Consider the following 14,718-nt stretch of genomic DNA (forward strand, 5'->3'; position numbering starts at 1 on the left):
ATTTGGCAAACAAAGATACGACGCGCTAATGTATATTGAATAATTCGAGGAACTTTATCACTATGCTCTCTCTCTCTCTCTCTCTCTCTCTTTCTAGCAAATGACGTTACTTTGTTGTTAAATATTGACGCATATTTTTAAAGTTTATTGCATCGTGTCACGTACTCGTGGATGCGTGAAATTTAGAAACGTTAAAATTTTCACTTGTTCGCAAAAACTACGCATATTTCCGACCAATTATGCCGATGCACAAAAGATGATGTAAACCTCTCGCGTTTCTACGTTATCGTAAATATTGAAAAACGATGCGCGCTTGGTAAGGTAAGGTGATAATTGGGATAATGACGGGCGAAAGTGATCGACACACGTGTCTTTTTTTATATTCATGAAATTTCATAAGCACGAGGCCCTTTGTTTTTATTATCTCTGTACAAAAACAGTCGAAAAAATTATAGATTTTCTCTTTGTTAAAGATTTAATTTCTTCTGGAGTTCACGGCATATGTACAAGCGGGAAATAATAGCCATCGTATAACCTAAAAACTAAATATATAATTATACATTGATATAATAGATATAATAATTATAATTCATTATAATTAATAGTAAATCTACGAGTCTACAGATTCGAGTATGTGTATGTCGAGTGTCGCGTATCCGCGATTCGTGTATACGTGTGTATCGAATGTATGTGTGTGTGTGTCTGTATATATGTATGTGTATATGTATGTATATATGTATGTGTATATGTATGTATATATGTATGTATATATGTATGTATATATGTATGTATAATACTCGTGGACATGCGTGTAGACTTGTTTAAAGCGAATTTTATACAGAATTCATCGAGTGGCGTTTCGCTCGCAGTCAACGCGCGGAAATGAGTGGGATCTTTTTTATATATATGTATATGTATTCGCGCTCTCCTTTCGTTTTCTTCGAATAGTGCGCTATCGGCCGACAGGGCTGCCGAATTCGGATCTCGCAAGACCACGGATCTCGCTCGATATCTCAATCCTCGTCTCCTACTATTGTAATTAATGTCTCAATCCTCGTCTCTTACTATTGTAAAACCAAACGTGCGCTAAACGAAATCGCTAAACGAGTTCGCTAATCGATTCGTACGAGTAATTCGTCATCGCAATTATAACGATAGGCTAGAAGCCCACCTGAATCGAATCGAGCACCCCTGTCGAACTAGGCACACATACACACTCTCTCTTTCTCTTTCTCTCTCTCTCTCTCTCTCTCTCTCACGTTTTCTCTCTTTCGCGCTGCTCTCTCTCTCTCTCTCTCTCTCTCTCTCATCTTTACATCTTTTTACGTGATTCCAATACCTCAAACCCCCGCTGTACCAGCAATGTTACTTCACCGAAAATTCATCGCTCTTCCATCTCCCTCTCTCATTTCTAGTATCCATAAAAAAACGAAAACCGATTTCTCCAAAGAAAGGGAAAGCACTCGACGAAGAGCCGGCCCTCGAGTTCCGTTTCTTTCTCTACGCGCCGTTTGGCCAAGGAGGAAGAAAAATCAGCAAACGCGACAAAGACTCGATCGATATGCGGCAACGCGCTAGCGCGATGATTCGATATTGGAGCGTGACACGATGAGTTGTTTCCCGAGACGGACTTTGGATCATCGGCAGGACCGATATACAATCGATCGAAATGAATCATAGCGACTAAATTCAACGATACAAACTTATGGTTGACGCAAAACGGAGATAATTTCGTAACAACGATAAAAACGAGATACATTTTGAATCGGGATACAATAATATATTCGTTGTTGGAATAAAAGCTGATTTTTATCAACGACAATCGGTTTCGTAATTTAACTCGATTCTTCTTTTATATTGCATTAGCGTGGATACAATAGAAACGAAAAAAAAATGGTTGGGCGCGATTGATATTAACACTATAGCCCCAAACGATAGAGAGTATCCTTTTTATCGCGAGTTTCAACGTCACGCTCTTTTCATTCGTTCAAGCACGTTGTCGCGTCACTCGTGACACCATTGCAATATGAGTAATTATAATCTCGACGATTGCACATTTTTCTTAAAAAAGATTAAAACGATATTTGGGCAGATTTTTTTTCCAAACTCATTCAAGCAAGTAGCATCTTATTGCGAGCTTCCAAGAGAGATTTCCCTTCCCCCCTGCCTCCATCTCTTCACTCTTTTTTTTTACACATACGCGCTACCTTTCGGTCTGGCACATGCACACACACGCTTTCTCTCTTTCGTAAACTTTCTCCTCCCTTCTCTCGCGGACCGAATCATACTTCTTTTTTTATGATTTATCTTGATTTTATCTCGTTTTATTTAAAAAAATACTGAATTAGTAACCAAGCTAAAATCACAGACTTGCTGGTGCCTTATTCCAGCGGGTTTGTACAAATTCCTCCTGAAGATTTATATATATATATATATATATGTATACATATATAATATATATATATATATATATATATAAATATGTCATATATATAATATATATAGATATATGTATATATATGTATATATGCATTATATATATATATATATATATATATAATTACAAGATATATATATGTATATAATTATGTATATATAATATATGCGCATATATATTTAGTAATTACAATTTATTCGCGCGAAATAAATGCTCGCATTCTCTTCTTTCGCTCCTTCTCCCTCTCTCTCACTCTCTCTCTCTCTCTCACTTTTTGCTTCACCGCATTCTCTTTCTCTCTCATTCTTTCTCAGCATTTGTATCGATATTTATATGTAGCTTTATACGTGTATTTATGTGAGAATAGGTAAACAATAGAATCTCGCAAACGAGCGCGCCCTTTTCGATCCCCGCGATTGCATTTTCCGAAACGGAAATCGAAAACAAAGGGAAAGGAACGTATCTTGTCGGCAAAATAATCGAGTCGAAGGACGACGCGGCGAGATCTCTCGCACTTTCTCTCCGGCCTCATCCCGCACTACTTTCGACAGATATATATGGGAGATCGTTGGTGCTTCTAGATAAAATACGGACGATCGGGTCGTGCGTTTGCTCCTCGATACGTAAAAATGAAGGAAACAATATCTCTTTCTGATCCACCTCTCGCCGATATCACGTACAGAAGAAGAGCCCTTCCCCGGTTCTGACGTCACGTGCAACGGCTCAAAATAACGAAAGCTTTTTCTCGATCGATCGTTTGATCCGCCTACTAATGAATACACGCGACGATAGTATGCATGTATATGTATATAAGGGAGTGTTGGATTACTTTGGCCAATCACACATGACGTCAGTGACGAAGCGCTGACGAGTCATTATAGATGAAGCGAGAGCGACTTGTTATTCGGTTGTCCTTTTACTGTTCGCAGACGCGTCGAGCGATTTGAAACGAGTCGTCGATCGAGATATTCAGAGATATTCAAATTGCCCTATTCGTCGTCAGCTTTGATGACGAATCGACGTCTTTTACTCGCGATGAAACTTTCCACTTTGGATACGTAAATACAAAGAGAGAAACAATATCGTCGACAATTGTATCGAAAGGCTACGTGAATTTTGAGCCTCGATTAAAAGCGCAAAACGCGTTCGCGAACAGAAATTCTTACAACACGTAATACATACATGTACCATTTACATACCGGTATCTATAGTAAGCGCACACACCGCTCGTGTTTAGGTCGTTACATACGGAGATTGCTTATATTGTCTCTCTTTCTCTATTCTTAGTATAATCACAGACATGGTTTCTATAATTGCTACGTACAGAGCCTTCCCTCATTCGACGCCGAACACGACAAGTTCTCTTCCCCCCCCCAATTTCCCCCCTACCTCATCACCCTCTTTCCATTATCCGTTCAATCTTTCGCACATACACACGCGCATACATTCGCGTATACTCGTTCTTTTCATGCGCGGAGACTCTCACCTCTGTTCTCTCACGCGCTCTCGGGAAAACTGCGAAAAATTTATGCGCAACGAAATTTTGCATCAGTTTCAATTTTATATATTTTATTACGTGTAGAATTATCTATACAGAAATTTGCGTTGCATCTGCGGCAACAACGATCGACGGATCTCATTCTCGTCGTTGTATCGATTCGTCAAGTAATTGAACAAATCTCGATGCCGCGAGCACGAAGCAGACACATGACTAATCGAGCGAACTCGATTATTATTATTATTATTATTATTATTATTATTATTATTGTCGAAGCGCGCGAGCGACGTATTGGATGAGCGCCCACACGCAGGTTCAATTATTCTCTCTCTCTCTTTCTCTCTCTCTCTCTCTCTCTCTCTCTCTGAATCATTCCCGACCTTTATTGAAACATTCACAATCGTACGCCATACATCAAGCATTTCACTTACCGAGACCGACTCTCCATAGTAAAATATACGCCCGTGTGCCTTCCCGTGGATAAAATCACAGTAATTTTATACATCGTGTTTTCTCTCGCTTTCTTTCACATCTCTCTCATTCTCTCCCTCTCATTCTCTCTCTCTCTCTCTCTCTTCACGTGAAAGATAATATACAATTCGTCAATTGTGTACACGCCCGAGGACGATTTCGCTCGTCCTCGTACATGTACATGGTGCTCTATATAACGCTTTTATATATATATACATATATTTATATATATATATATATATGTACATATAAATTCGCGCGCTATCGTGACATTTGTACGTGTTATGTGTGTATGTACATTTAAAAATTTGACTCGAAATTTTTGTCATTGAAACTTGACGCTGTCCAATAATCGAAATACGCAAGTTTTCGCTATCGATAGCCAATCTCTAAAAAAATAAAATTTACAAATGTAAACCGGATTTGAATCCTTCGTTATCGCAACGCCGCATTTTTCCAGAGGTTTATACTCGACATGCAAAAAAGCAAAATTACTCGATAAATGATTCGCGCGAGGAAATGTCGCGCGTTATAAATTTAACGCTTTTATTTTCACAGATATTTCTCCGAAAAGTTAACAAAGAATAAATTCGACGGCCGTTACAATAAGTAACGATCGCCGATGCGTGTCTATTTCTTTTTGTTTTGCGCAAATGTGTCCATGTGTATGCGTGGCACGGTGATAATCCGCATCGAAATGCGGGTGATTCCAAGAAATTGTCGACAACGAGAATTGTGGAAAACGATCGACTCTCGCTCCGTTTCTTTGCGGTTCTTAATTTTAAGACTGTACACAAAGACCGATGCAACATGGAAATGGGCAACGGCTACAACTGTTGCGAGAATTAAATTGCAAGTAGCTTTTGACGCAAACGACAAACACTCTCGTTCTCTTCCGTACGCTCGAAATTACTCAAATATTAATAAATTGCATCATTCGGGATGTGACAAAATGGATACCGTTGCTTCTCGTCGAAAATGACGATTGATACTCATATGATTTACGATTCGATCAAATATGTACAAGGCAATCGATCGCTTCCCTCTCGCGTGCGTCCGCGTCGTAAAATACTCGTCGCTCGGTACGTACGAACCTTAACAACTCCGAAATGCGACGTGACAAAGTACGTGGAAGAAAGACGCATTCGAAAAGGATGCGAGAGACAGAGAGATGGTGTCTGTATCGGCGTGTGCGGATGTGTGTGTGTGTATAAATGTGTGTACGAGTACGGTTCCTTTACTCCCTCGAGAACGGAGGGGCGATGAGGCTGGCTGGTCTTCGTTGTTCCTCCCTCGCGCGGTTGCTGTTGTCACGAGAGACACTCGGAGGTTACGCTGGTGGAGGAGACGCTGAGATCAATTAGACGGCTGTGCCGAGAGAGCTTCGAGCTCGCTCCGTTTTTTTTCTTCCTCGCCGCGACGTTCTTTTGCAACGGAAGAAAAAGATGGGTCGCCGATCGATGGAGCGACGATCCAAAAGGAATCCAACTCGATCCAGTCCTCGCGTGGCTCTTGGCTCGCGACGACGATGGGAGGATCGGGGGTGCGCGAGACTGGACTAGAGTCGTTCGACGCGCGTGGACGAGCTCGCGTTCCCGAAGGATGGACTCTCCCCGTTAGCAGGAACTGGCGCGAAGGAGGGCGCGGCGCGGACGGACCGTCGCTCGAGGATGTCGTCGAATCGCGGAGCTCGAGAAGTCGAGAGGCGACTCCTCGCCTCGCCTCGAGGCTCTCGGTGCACGGAAGAAAAAAAGGGAAAGGAAAAAGAGGAAAAATGAGAAAAAAGATCGCAAGGAGGACGCACGCACGCAGGAGGTCCAAGATCGAGCGCGCGCGGACCTGCTCGGTCCGACGCGACACACACGGGATATCACATATCACGAAATGTACGTGCGCTTAATTACATTATTTCGAGAGCGTGGACGCGAGCGGCGCCGGCGGCGAGCCCGGCGATTCAGCTGGAGACGTACGCGGCGATCTGCTCGCTAAACTGCGGGTGCTCCAGCAACAGGGAATCCTTGCAGCTCTCGAACTGCTGCTGCTGTTGCTGCGGCGACGGCTGTTGCTGTAGCTGCTGCTGCTGCAGCGGCGGCGGCAGGATCGGCGCCTGCTGATGCTGCTGCGATTGATGGTGGTGCTGCGGCTGATGCGGATGGTGCGGCTGCTGCGGATGATGCAGCTGGGACGACATCTCTTCCGGATTCTCGGGCTCGGTTCGCTCGTACAGAACGCAGATGGAACCATTCTCGCCGATTCGATACGACACCTCCGACGGGTCGATCCACATGGTGAGCTCGCTGGGGAAGAGGCTGTGCAGGACGGTGGGCAGCAGGCCGACGTTGGCGCCGGCCTGCGCGATCACCGGGTCCATTTTACCGTTGATGCGGATGCAACGGTAGCCGGAGCCGCGATTCGGCCGATCCGGGAACCAGTGATCCCGGTAACGGTGGCGCAACACCTCCGTCAGCGATGACTTGAACATCTCCAGTTGCCGTTCCGACAGCTGACCCGCCTGCAGGCGCAGCAGGTGCACCAGAAAATCCGCCGCCGACACAATTTCCAGTCTCATGGTCGCGTACCCAGGGTGAGAACGAGAGGGGACGAAAGGAGCTCCGTGCTCCGTTGCTCGGGATCCAGGGACGCGCTCCGACTTCCTTGTCCGCGTCGATTTATTCGCCGACACTTTTGCGAGCGCGACGACGAGGCGAGATGCGACGCGCGTGTCACGGGTCACGGCGCGGCGGTGGCGCGGAGTAGGAGGCTCGACGGCGCTGATGCCGAAGGAATCGCACGGTACCAGTTACGACAAAATGGCGTCGCCGCCACGTTGCTGCGTAGCACTCTACGGCGCTTGTCGTACGTGCCTGTCGTCGACCCTCCAGCGCGGATGAGCTAACCGCCGGAGCGTCCCACGAGGATTCCCGTCGACGGCGCGGCGACGGCGACGACGACGACGACGACGATCCGGCGCGGCGGCACGCGAGGATCGATTTTCGGCGGCGGAGCGGCGGCGCGTCTCTCTCGTCTCGCTTGCTGGCGCTCCTCGCGCGCTTCCTCGCGCGAGCGCTCGCGCTCGCAAATTCGCCTCCTCGAATCGCTCTAGGCTTCTTCTCTCCCGCTTCCACTTCCGCTCCCGCTCCCGCTCGTTCCGCTCCGTTTCGCCGGATCGATTCTGACACTTTGGACCGATCGAGGACCTGGCTCGATCGCGACGCGCTCGATGTCTCTTCTCTTCTCGGCGAACCTTCCACTCTCCTCCCGCTTTCCGATATCTTTCAAACTTTCTCACGACGCCTTCGACCGACGGCTCCTTCTCTCTTTCTCTATCCGACTCGCGGAACTCCCGCACGCATCGACTGCCGACGACTTTCTAATGGCAGCGCTCCCGACGACGGCGGAGGTAGCCTCGTCCCTTTGTTCGGGCGACGGCGGCGCGGTGGGGAGCGTCGTCGCGCGGCGCCGACCAATCGAGCGTCGACGGCGCGTCACGTGACTCGACGCTGCGCGCGGTCGTTGCGCGTCGCCGCCACCGCAGCTGCGTCCCGCGTCCCGCGCCCCGCTCCCCGAATACGGGCCGTCTCGTCTGCGCGCGTCAGTGCCTCTCAAATCCAACGTAAACACTTCCATCCTTTTATTTATTCGCCCCGCGAATCCCGACGCTCCGTCATGAGAACCGAACGTTCGCTCTCGCTCGCATTTCTACATATAATTCGACTATATCGTGCACGTGCAAAACGGATCCGTTTATGGCCGACTCGTCGTTTCTCTTTTCATTAAAAAGGGACGCCTGTACCTCGAGTACGCGAAATGTTGCAAAAGCGTCGCGTGTCCTTCCAACGATAGTTTGAAACATTTTGTATATCGTGACGCTATAAAAACGCTTCGAATCAAAACAGGGTCGAGTCGAACGCGCGAATCTCGAGATCAATTTGCGATCGTGTAACAAATTTGTGGATTTGTCGCATCTCTATAACCGAGGCAAAGAAACGTTTCCTCTTCGATAGTTTAGGTCGGCGAGTCTCGACTCGCCGAGACGATCGACGAGGAATACACGATTGTGGTTATTCGGCAATTGTGCAATATCGCGCAGTCTCGAAATCCTAGTCAAATTCCTAGCACGAAGCGATAAAAGGTAGCCTTTCGTTTGCTTTTATTTTGCAAACGTAGAATCCTATCGCGCGCATCTAATTGGGGTCCGGGTCGATACAAGCGGTGAGCACCACTGACTCCACAGGTTTTTAAGTATGAACACGAATGAGGGAACATGAGCTCGAGCGGAGAGCCAACGCCGACTGCTAGAGAAAGCGCGTAGGTTACAATGCCATACAACTATATGCGAGCCTAGCGACTGGGTAGCAGCGCTGAAAACCGCTCCGTCCGACCCGAGATTTAGCCCGAAACTCGAACAACAACAAGCGGAGAGAAAAAAAAATCCGACCCTGTTCCCGCCGAACCCTTTTCCCTTTGACGCGCGAGTTTTGTACCCTTTTCAATCGACAAAAGAGACAAGAGAGAAGAAAGAGAGAGAGAGAGACGAGAAAATTATTAATTCTCTTTTTCAATGCCCCGTAAAATGTAAAGATAAAAACGCGGAAAAACGCGCTGTAAAAAGGCATCTTTGCGTGAAATAAAGAGGGTAACGGCGTTTTTGTCGTCGAGCCACGAAACGTCCACCGGAAGGCGAGGCGGAATTCGACGTATCCTCCCTCGCGAAGGTATGAAAGCTGATTCGATTCGCCAACCGCGTCGCTATGTGGAGCATTTCATTCGTAATTCCGGGAGTTTGCCACTGCCAAGTTGGCAACCGAGTGCCGATCGATAAGCACGGATTACCGTGTGGCCGGCTTCGTTTCCCCTCCTCCTTTTTCCCCGCGTGGGGTGCGCGCGTGAATTTTCCCCGCGCCCTCCGGGAAAATGTACGCCGGCGCGGGACGCGAGTTTTTCGCGATAAAAATCGCGCAGTCGCGCCATTCGCGCCAACTCGCTGCTTTCAGCCGCGGGTTTTTTATCAAAGGAATTTTTCACGAATAAAAATATAACTTTGCCCGATGACAAAGGGGGCTAGCAACCTGCCGCGCGACCGCTTCATCTTGCAACGACGTTTACGGGATCGTACGTTTCGATATCTCGATCGACCGCTTCCGTTGCCAACCTCGCTTGCCAAAGTCGAAAAGACGCTGAATTTGCGCGCCGCGGGGTCCTGTATGTTTATCGTCTCAATTTACCCTACGGCTTGCCATTTTCCAACAGCGAGACGAATATCCTAAATGCGACAACGCGTCGCTTTTTGAAATTTGCCAGTCATCGCGGCCAAAACCCACCCGACGTGTACGATACGAAATGCGCTTTATTCGCGTATTCCGAGCGCGAAGAGAGCGAAAACGAACGCTCCGCGCCCCGCACGCCAAATATGCCGAACGTGCAGCAATTGGCCGGGAGGGGTCGAGAGGGGCCGGGCACGGAAGGGTGCCGTATATTCAAATTACGGGGTGACCCTTCTCGAAAACTTGACGAAGGGGAGGGGCTCGGAATTACCGACGGTGGCGGTGTAAGCCGACGGTCTCTCGCCGGGAAGGTTCTCCAAAATCAATAGGGCCGGTTCGGGGCCTGGCCTCGCGAATGCGGAACGCATTCTGTCCGCTTGAAAATCCGTCATCCCCGCGAAACTGCCATTCCCCGCGCATTCGCAAACTACCATTTTCTCGTCCCGCGTCGTGCGACGCGACTCGACTCGACTCGACTCGATTCTCGCCCCTCGGCTTCAGGTACCGCTCGGCAAAATCTCCCGCGAGAACGTGAGAAACTCTCGAGAAATCGGATGCGACGCGTTAATCGCGCGCGACTCGCTATTAGGGAGAGCGAAAAAAACGCAATTTCACCCGAGAGAACGCGTATAGAGAGTAAATTGCAATTTTGGGGAGTCGTAGAGGAAGGAATATCCGTGCATCTTTGCGAGCGAGTCGAATCGCGATCTCACGCGCTCGCTGTTATTTCGAACCCTTTGCGTATTAATTCAATATTGCCCATTCGGAGGGCTGAAAAATGACGCGAGACACGTTTCAAACGCACCTAGCGATCAAACAGGTTCGTTCGATTCAAACAAGACGAAAGCAAATTTTCTCGCTGCGACCTCGAGGCTCGATCCCGAGACGAGCGATTCGTCTTTCTTTGTGTCTAGATTCCTACCAGGCGCTTTTTCAACGAGGGTTGTTCTCGTAAAGCCGACATACGCCGTCCATCCGTCGCGGCATCCACTCGAGAGAGAATATCGTGCGCGATATAATCGAGCGGCGAGAGCGTCTAATTTGAAACTCGATTCCCGGAATCGCTCCCTCCGAGAGGAACGAGAAATTGGTAGATGCCAGCTTTAGGGATCCTGGGAATATGTCGGCCACGAGACGAGTCGAAACACGTGGCCACACACATGTGTAGGAAATGTCAATGATTCAAAAAAAAGTCATCTCGGGGTAACTTTTCATCGCAAAATGTCTTGATTTTTCGTGGGGAGAGAGAAAGTAACGGACCTTTCTTTTAATCGACAATAATGACTTCGCATTCGCGCGCATGACGATTGCTAAAATGTTGCCTCGCTTGCGCGTGTTACAAGACGGCGCTGTCTCTACGAGTTTCACGCCGTATCCTAGAAACTCTATCTGAGGCCGTGCATCAGGACCGCTCCTCCGAGCGGCACGAAGCGAAGGCGGAGCGCGAACGGAGGCCAAAGATCGACGAGCCTGGAGGAAACGAGGATCTCGATTTCTCGGCCGCGCTCGAGTAGCGTTCCAAGTATGGAAAAGCTACAAGATGGGCAAGCGTATTTTCAACAACGTTTTATCAATTTTTACCAAAGCTGCGCGTGGAAAAATGTAAAAATTCATGTCTCTGATGATTCGATTAAATTATTAATAACGTGAAACATTCGGACAGAGACACGTTATTTCGAGAATAATGACGATTTAAACGTACGACATTTAATAAAGATTGTTGGCGATTTTTTAAAAAAAATTTCCCTCTCTCGTTTCCATTCTTCCGCGAAACGTTTGAAAACACCTGAAAAGAAAAAAAGTATCGCGACGAATACGAGTGTAGAAACGGCAACTTGGTAATTTGCTAGCATCAGGGCCATCTAACTGTTTTGTAGAACCATCCTACTTTTCTTCCAACGGCGGATCGCGAGGTGCTCAACCTCTGCCCGCGCCGATCGAGAAGTCGATGGGTGTCGATAGAAGAAAGCCTCTCTTCTCCCGTACCTTTTTACGCTCGCGTGACGCAGCACACGATTGCTCAATTTCAATCGAACAAGCGAATTGACGTAGATTAGACGAAAATGCTATGAAATATCGCCTCGTAAATAATCTTTATCCTCGCATTCGTGCATTGCTTTAAATTCGTTCAAACATTTGTAGACAATTTTTTTCTCTAATTCATTATTGCACTCGTAAAATCCCTACATTTTGCGCGACATCATTCGCAAACTAGAAAAATACACCCCCGAGGCCGAGAGTCAGGGGCCAAAGAGCGTCGTGGCCGAGAGAAAACGAGATCTCGATCTCTCGACCGGTCTCGAGCGATCGAAAATGGAGTCCCCCCTAGTCCCCCTAGCCCCCGCAGCCTCCGCAGCCCCCGCCGCCGCCGCACCGATCGAAGGAGCCCGAGCAGCATCACGGTCGGCTAACTGTTTGGTGGAGTGTCCCCCTTCCTTCTCCCTTTCTCTTTCTCTTTTTCTCTCTTTCTCTCTCCTTCTTTTTATCCCTGCCTCCCTCCTCCACTATCATTGCCCGAAGGAAACTCGTCGTTCTACTTTTTTTTTCGCTCTCCCTCCCCTACTCTGATTGCAAACGGTGCTCAGTCACGGCATAAAGTCTGGACGCCGTTATCGCAAATTTTGCAATAATAAATCGAACGGTTATTGGATCGTAAATCGGACTCCCTCCCGGTTTCTGAAATAACCAACGCGCTTCTTTTGTCTCTTTTTTTATTTTATTTTATTTTATTTTTTTTTTGCGAATGGTGGCCTTCGATCCACAAAACAGCGCCTGGAAAAACGATACTTGTTCGCTCGAGTCATAAATCATTCTCGATCATGGCCGCGACGCTCGACGCAAATTCGGTCTCTCAAACAGTGAATGTTTTATTGCGAAATTAAGAAACGCTACAGCGCGTCATATTGTATTGGAGGAAAATTTAGGCCGAGATAAAATTTATCAGGCAAGAGGTTCGCCTTCTTTTATAAACATTCAATAACAACGATATTGACAATGATTGATTCGTGACATGTAAATGTCGAGATCGGTTCACAGCGTGCGCGTTTAAGCGATATAATCTTTATTCTTCAAAATCTAAAAAACCTGGCAACTCGATATCATTTTATTACGAAAGCGCGTTATTTTTATTCGCAACTACAAATAAATGCTCCAAATTTTTAAACGATATTTTTTTATAGAATACACGATGAATATAATAATCGAGCAAAAGAATTGGGCCAATGGAATCATAATGCGTATGTTGTCCGAAAAAAAATAGGCCTCGGCGAATACATTTACAATATTTTGAGCGACCTTTTCCACGCGTTTCGATATCCCGATACCGCGTACACGATGCAAAATTAATCGCTCGTTTCTATTCACAGCTATCGAACATAGTATATAAGGCATCGATAGAATCGGACAAAGGCGGTTATGTCGCGAGGGCTAATCGAGTGTCCCGCGGAATCGCATGTTTCGATACGAGACTTTCTCTCCTCGCTCGTGTACATTCGAATCGAAATAGCGGCGAATGGATTATCACGAGCGTGTGCTCTTGGAAAATCGCTCGTTGGTTGTATTTCGTTTGACAGTGTCCGAGGACGACGATCCTTCTACTGACCTGGAGAGCGACACTTGTCGACAATTTCGAAAGCGATACTCTTGGCTGATTCGTTTCCAAAATTATCGCAAAATATCTCTTCTTTTCTAACTATATTTGCATATTAGAAATTTCAATAAATACCGAGATGCTAGATTTTTCTCCGCAAATTATCCCGATACGCTTGTAATATTTAACTGCCTCTCTCTCTCTCGGTACGCGTGCACCGAGAGGATACCTTTGAGAAACTGCAACGAAAAATGCTCGCCTTGCGTCAAACATCTCTCGAGCGGGAAAAAAATTAATTTTTGCCTGCAAAATTTCCAAGAGCGTGGCCAATTAAAAGAGGTCAGGGGGCATGGGAGGACGCGCTAGTTTCTTGAACCGAGAAAGCGGATAAAAAGCTATCGTCGCGCCGCGAGAGAACGATGCTCCGTTATCAGGATGGATATAACGGTGATGATAATCCGTTTCTCAGTCGTTTCTTAAAAGCGTGGCGATAATGCAATGTGCATGAGAACGAGTACAGAGAGCCGAGATATTCAACAAGTCGCAGAAACCTACTTTCCAATATTATCCTTCTTTATAAAATCGTATTTTTAACTTGTATTCTCGGGAGAAAATAATTTCTTATTTCGAAGAATTCTTAGAGAATAGAAAAAAAAATGTATCTCTCGCCCATCTTCCTTCTAACAGTACAATAGTCGTGTCGTCTAGTTGTCTGCGACTGTGCGAGCGATAAATTACAAGTCTACGCACGAGCTGCACGCAAATTATCCTTTATCCGAGCGGTACATAATAACGTAATCCGCGAAAACGACGATACGCCGTGACTATTTAAAGTAATAAGCGGGTAGGGTCAAAAAGATCATCGAAAACTCGTACGAAAGCTCTCGAGGCCAGAAGGAGACAAATCATCGCTGTCATCGGGACGCGCCGGCGTGCGTTGCCGTTATATTGCTTTAGCCTTGGCTCGTATTCGTTCGAGGCGAACTTTGCGGAGGCGACGATACGAGGATTTAATATTCGTTTTCAACGCACCCGAGAGATCAGCGTGCGTCAATCGCGAAAGAGATCCTTCTTTCTCTTCGTCGTTAACGTCAGACGCGAGCGCTTGATCGATGAATGACAATTGAAGCTACATTTAACGCGAAGGAATAGAAACAATTGAATAAAATTATCTTCCTTTATTAAAAATGGATTTATATTTCGAGTAAGCAACACGTGCGTAACAATTCTCGGATACGGTTCGCGATATAAACATACCGTAAAGTCGCGATTCCGGTTATACTCGCGATATCAATGTAAAGTATCGCCATCCTACGCAAGTATTTCATTATACGCGGAGCTGTATAATAATAGAGAATAAACATATCAATTTTCGCTGCTAGAGTATAATCATCTTAAAAATTTCCGTGACCTAGATGCGAGCGATAACACTTTCTTCAAGATAAAAAGATGATTAATT

The 14,718-nt window shown here is 46.5% G+C and overlaps 2 protein-coding genes across 3 annotated transcripts in view; both read right to left on the minus strand.

Annotated features, from left to right (window-relative positions):
* The window catches only part of LOC105251231 (inositol-pentakisphosphate 2-kinase), a 73,400-nt gene that overhangs the window by 26,131 nt on the left and 32,551 nt on the right, over nt 1-14,718 (minus strand). The gene's annotated exons all lie outside the window — the stretch shown is intronic.
* Nucleotides 3,990-7,794, minus strand: LOC105251230 (protein BTG2). Its single transcript, XM_011257855.3, has one exon. The coding sequence runs from the start codon at nt 6,973-6,975 to the stop codon at nt 6,361-6,363; it is 615 nt and encodes a 204-aa protein (XP_011256157.1). The 5' UTR covers nt 6,976-7,794; the 3' UTR covers nt 3,990-6,360.

Source organism: Camponotus floridanus, unplaced genomic scaffold (genome assembly GCF_003227725.1).
Source record: "Camponotus floridanus strain SB8 unplaced genomic scaffold, Cflo_v7.5 scaffold16, whole genome shotgun sequence".
Lineage (NCBI taxonomy): Eukaryota > Metazoa > Arthropoda > Insecta > Hymenoptera > Formicidae > Camponotus > Camponotus floridanus.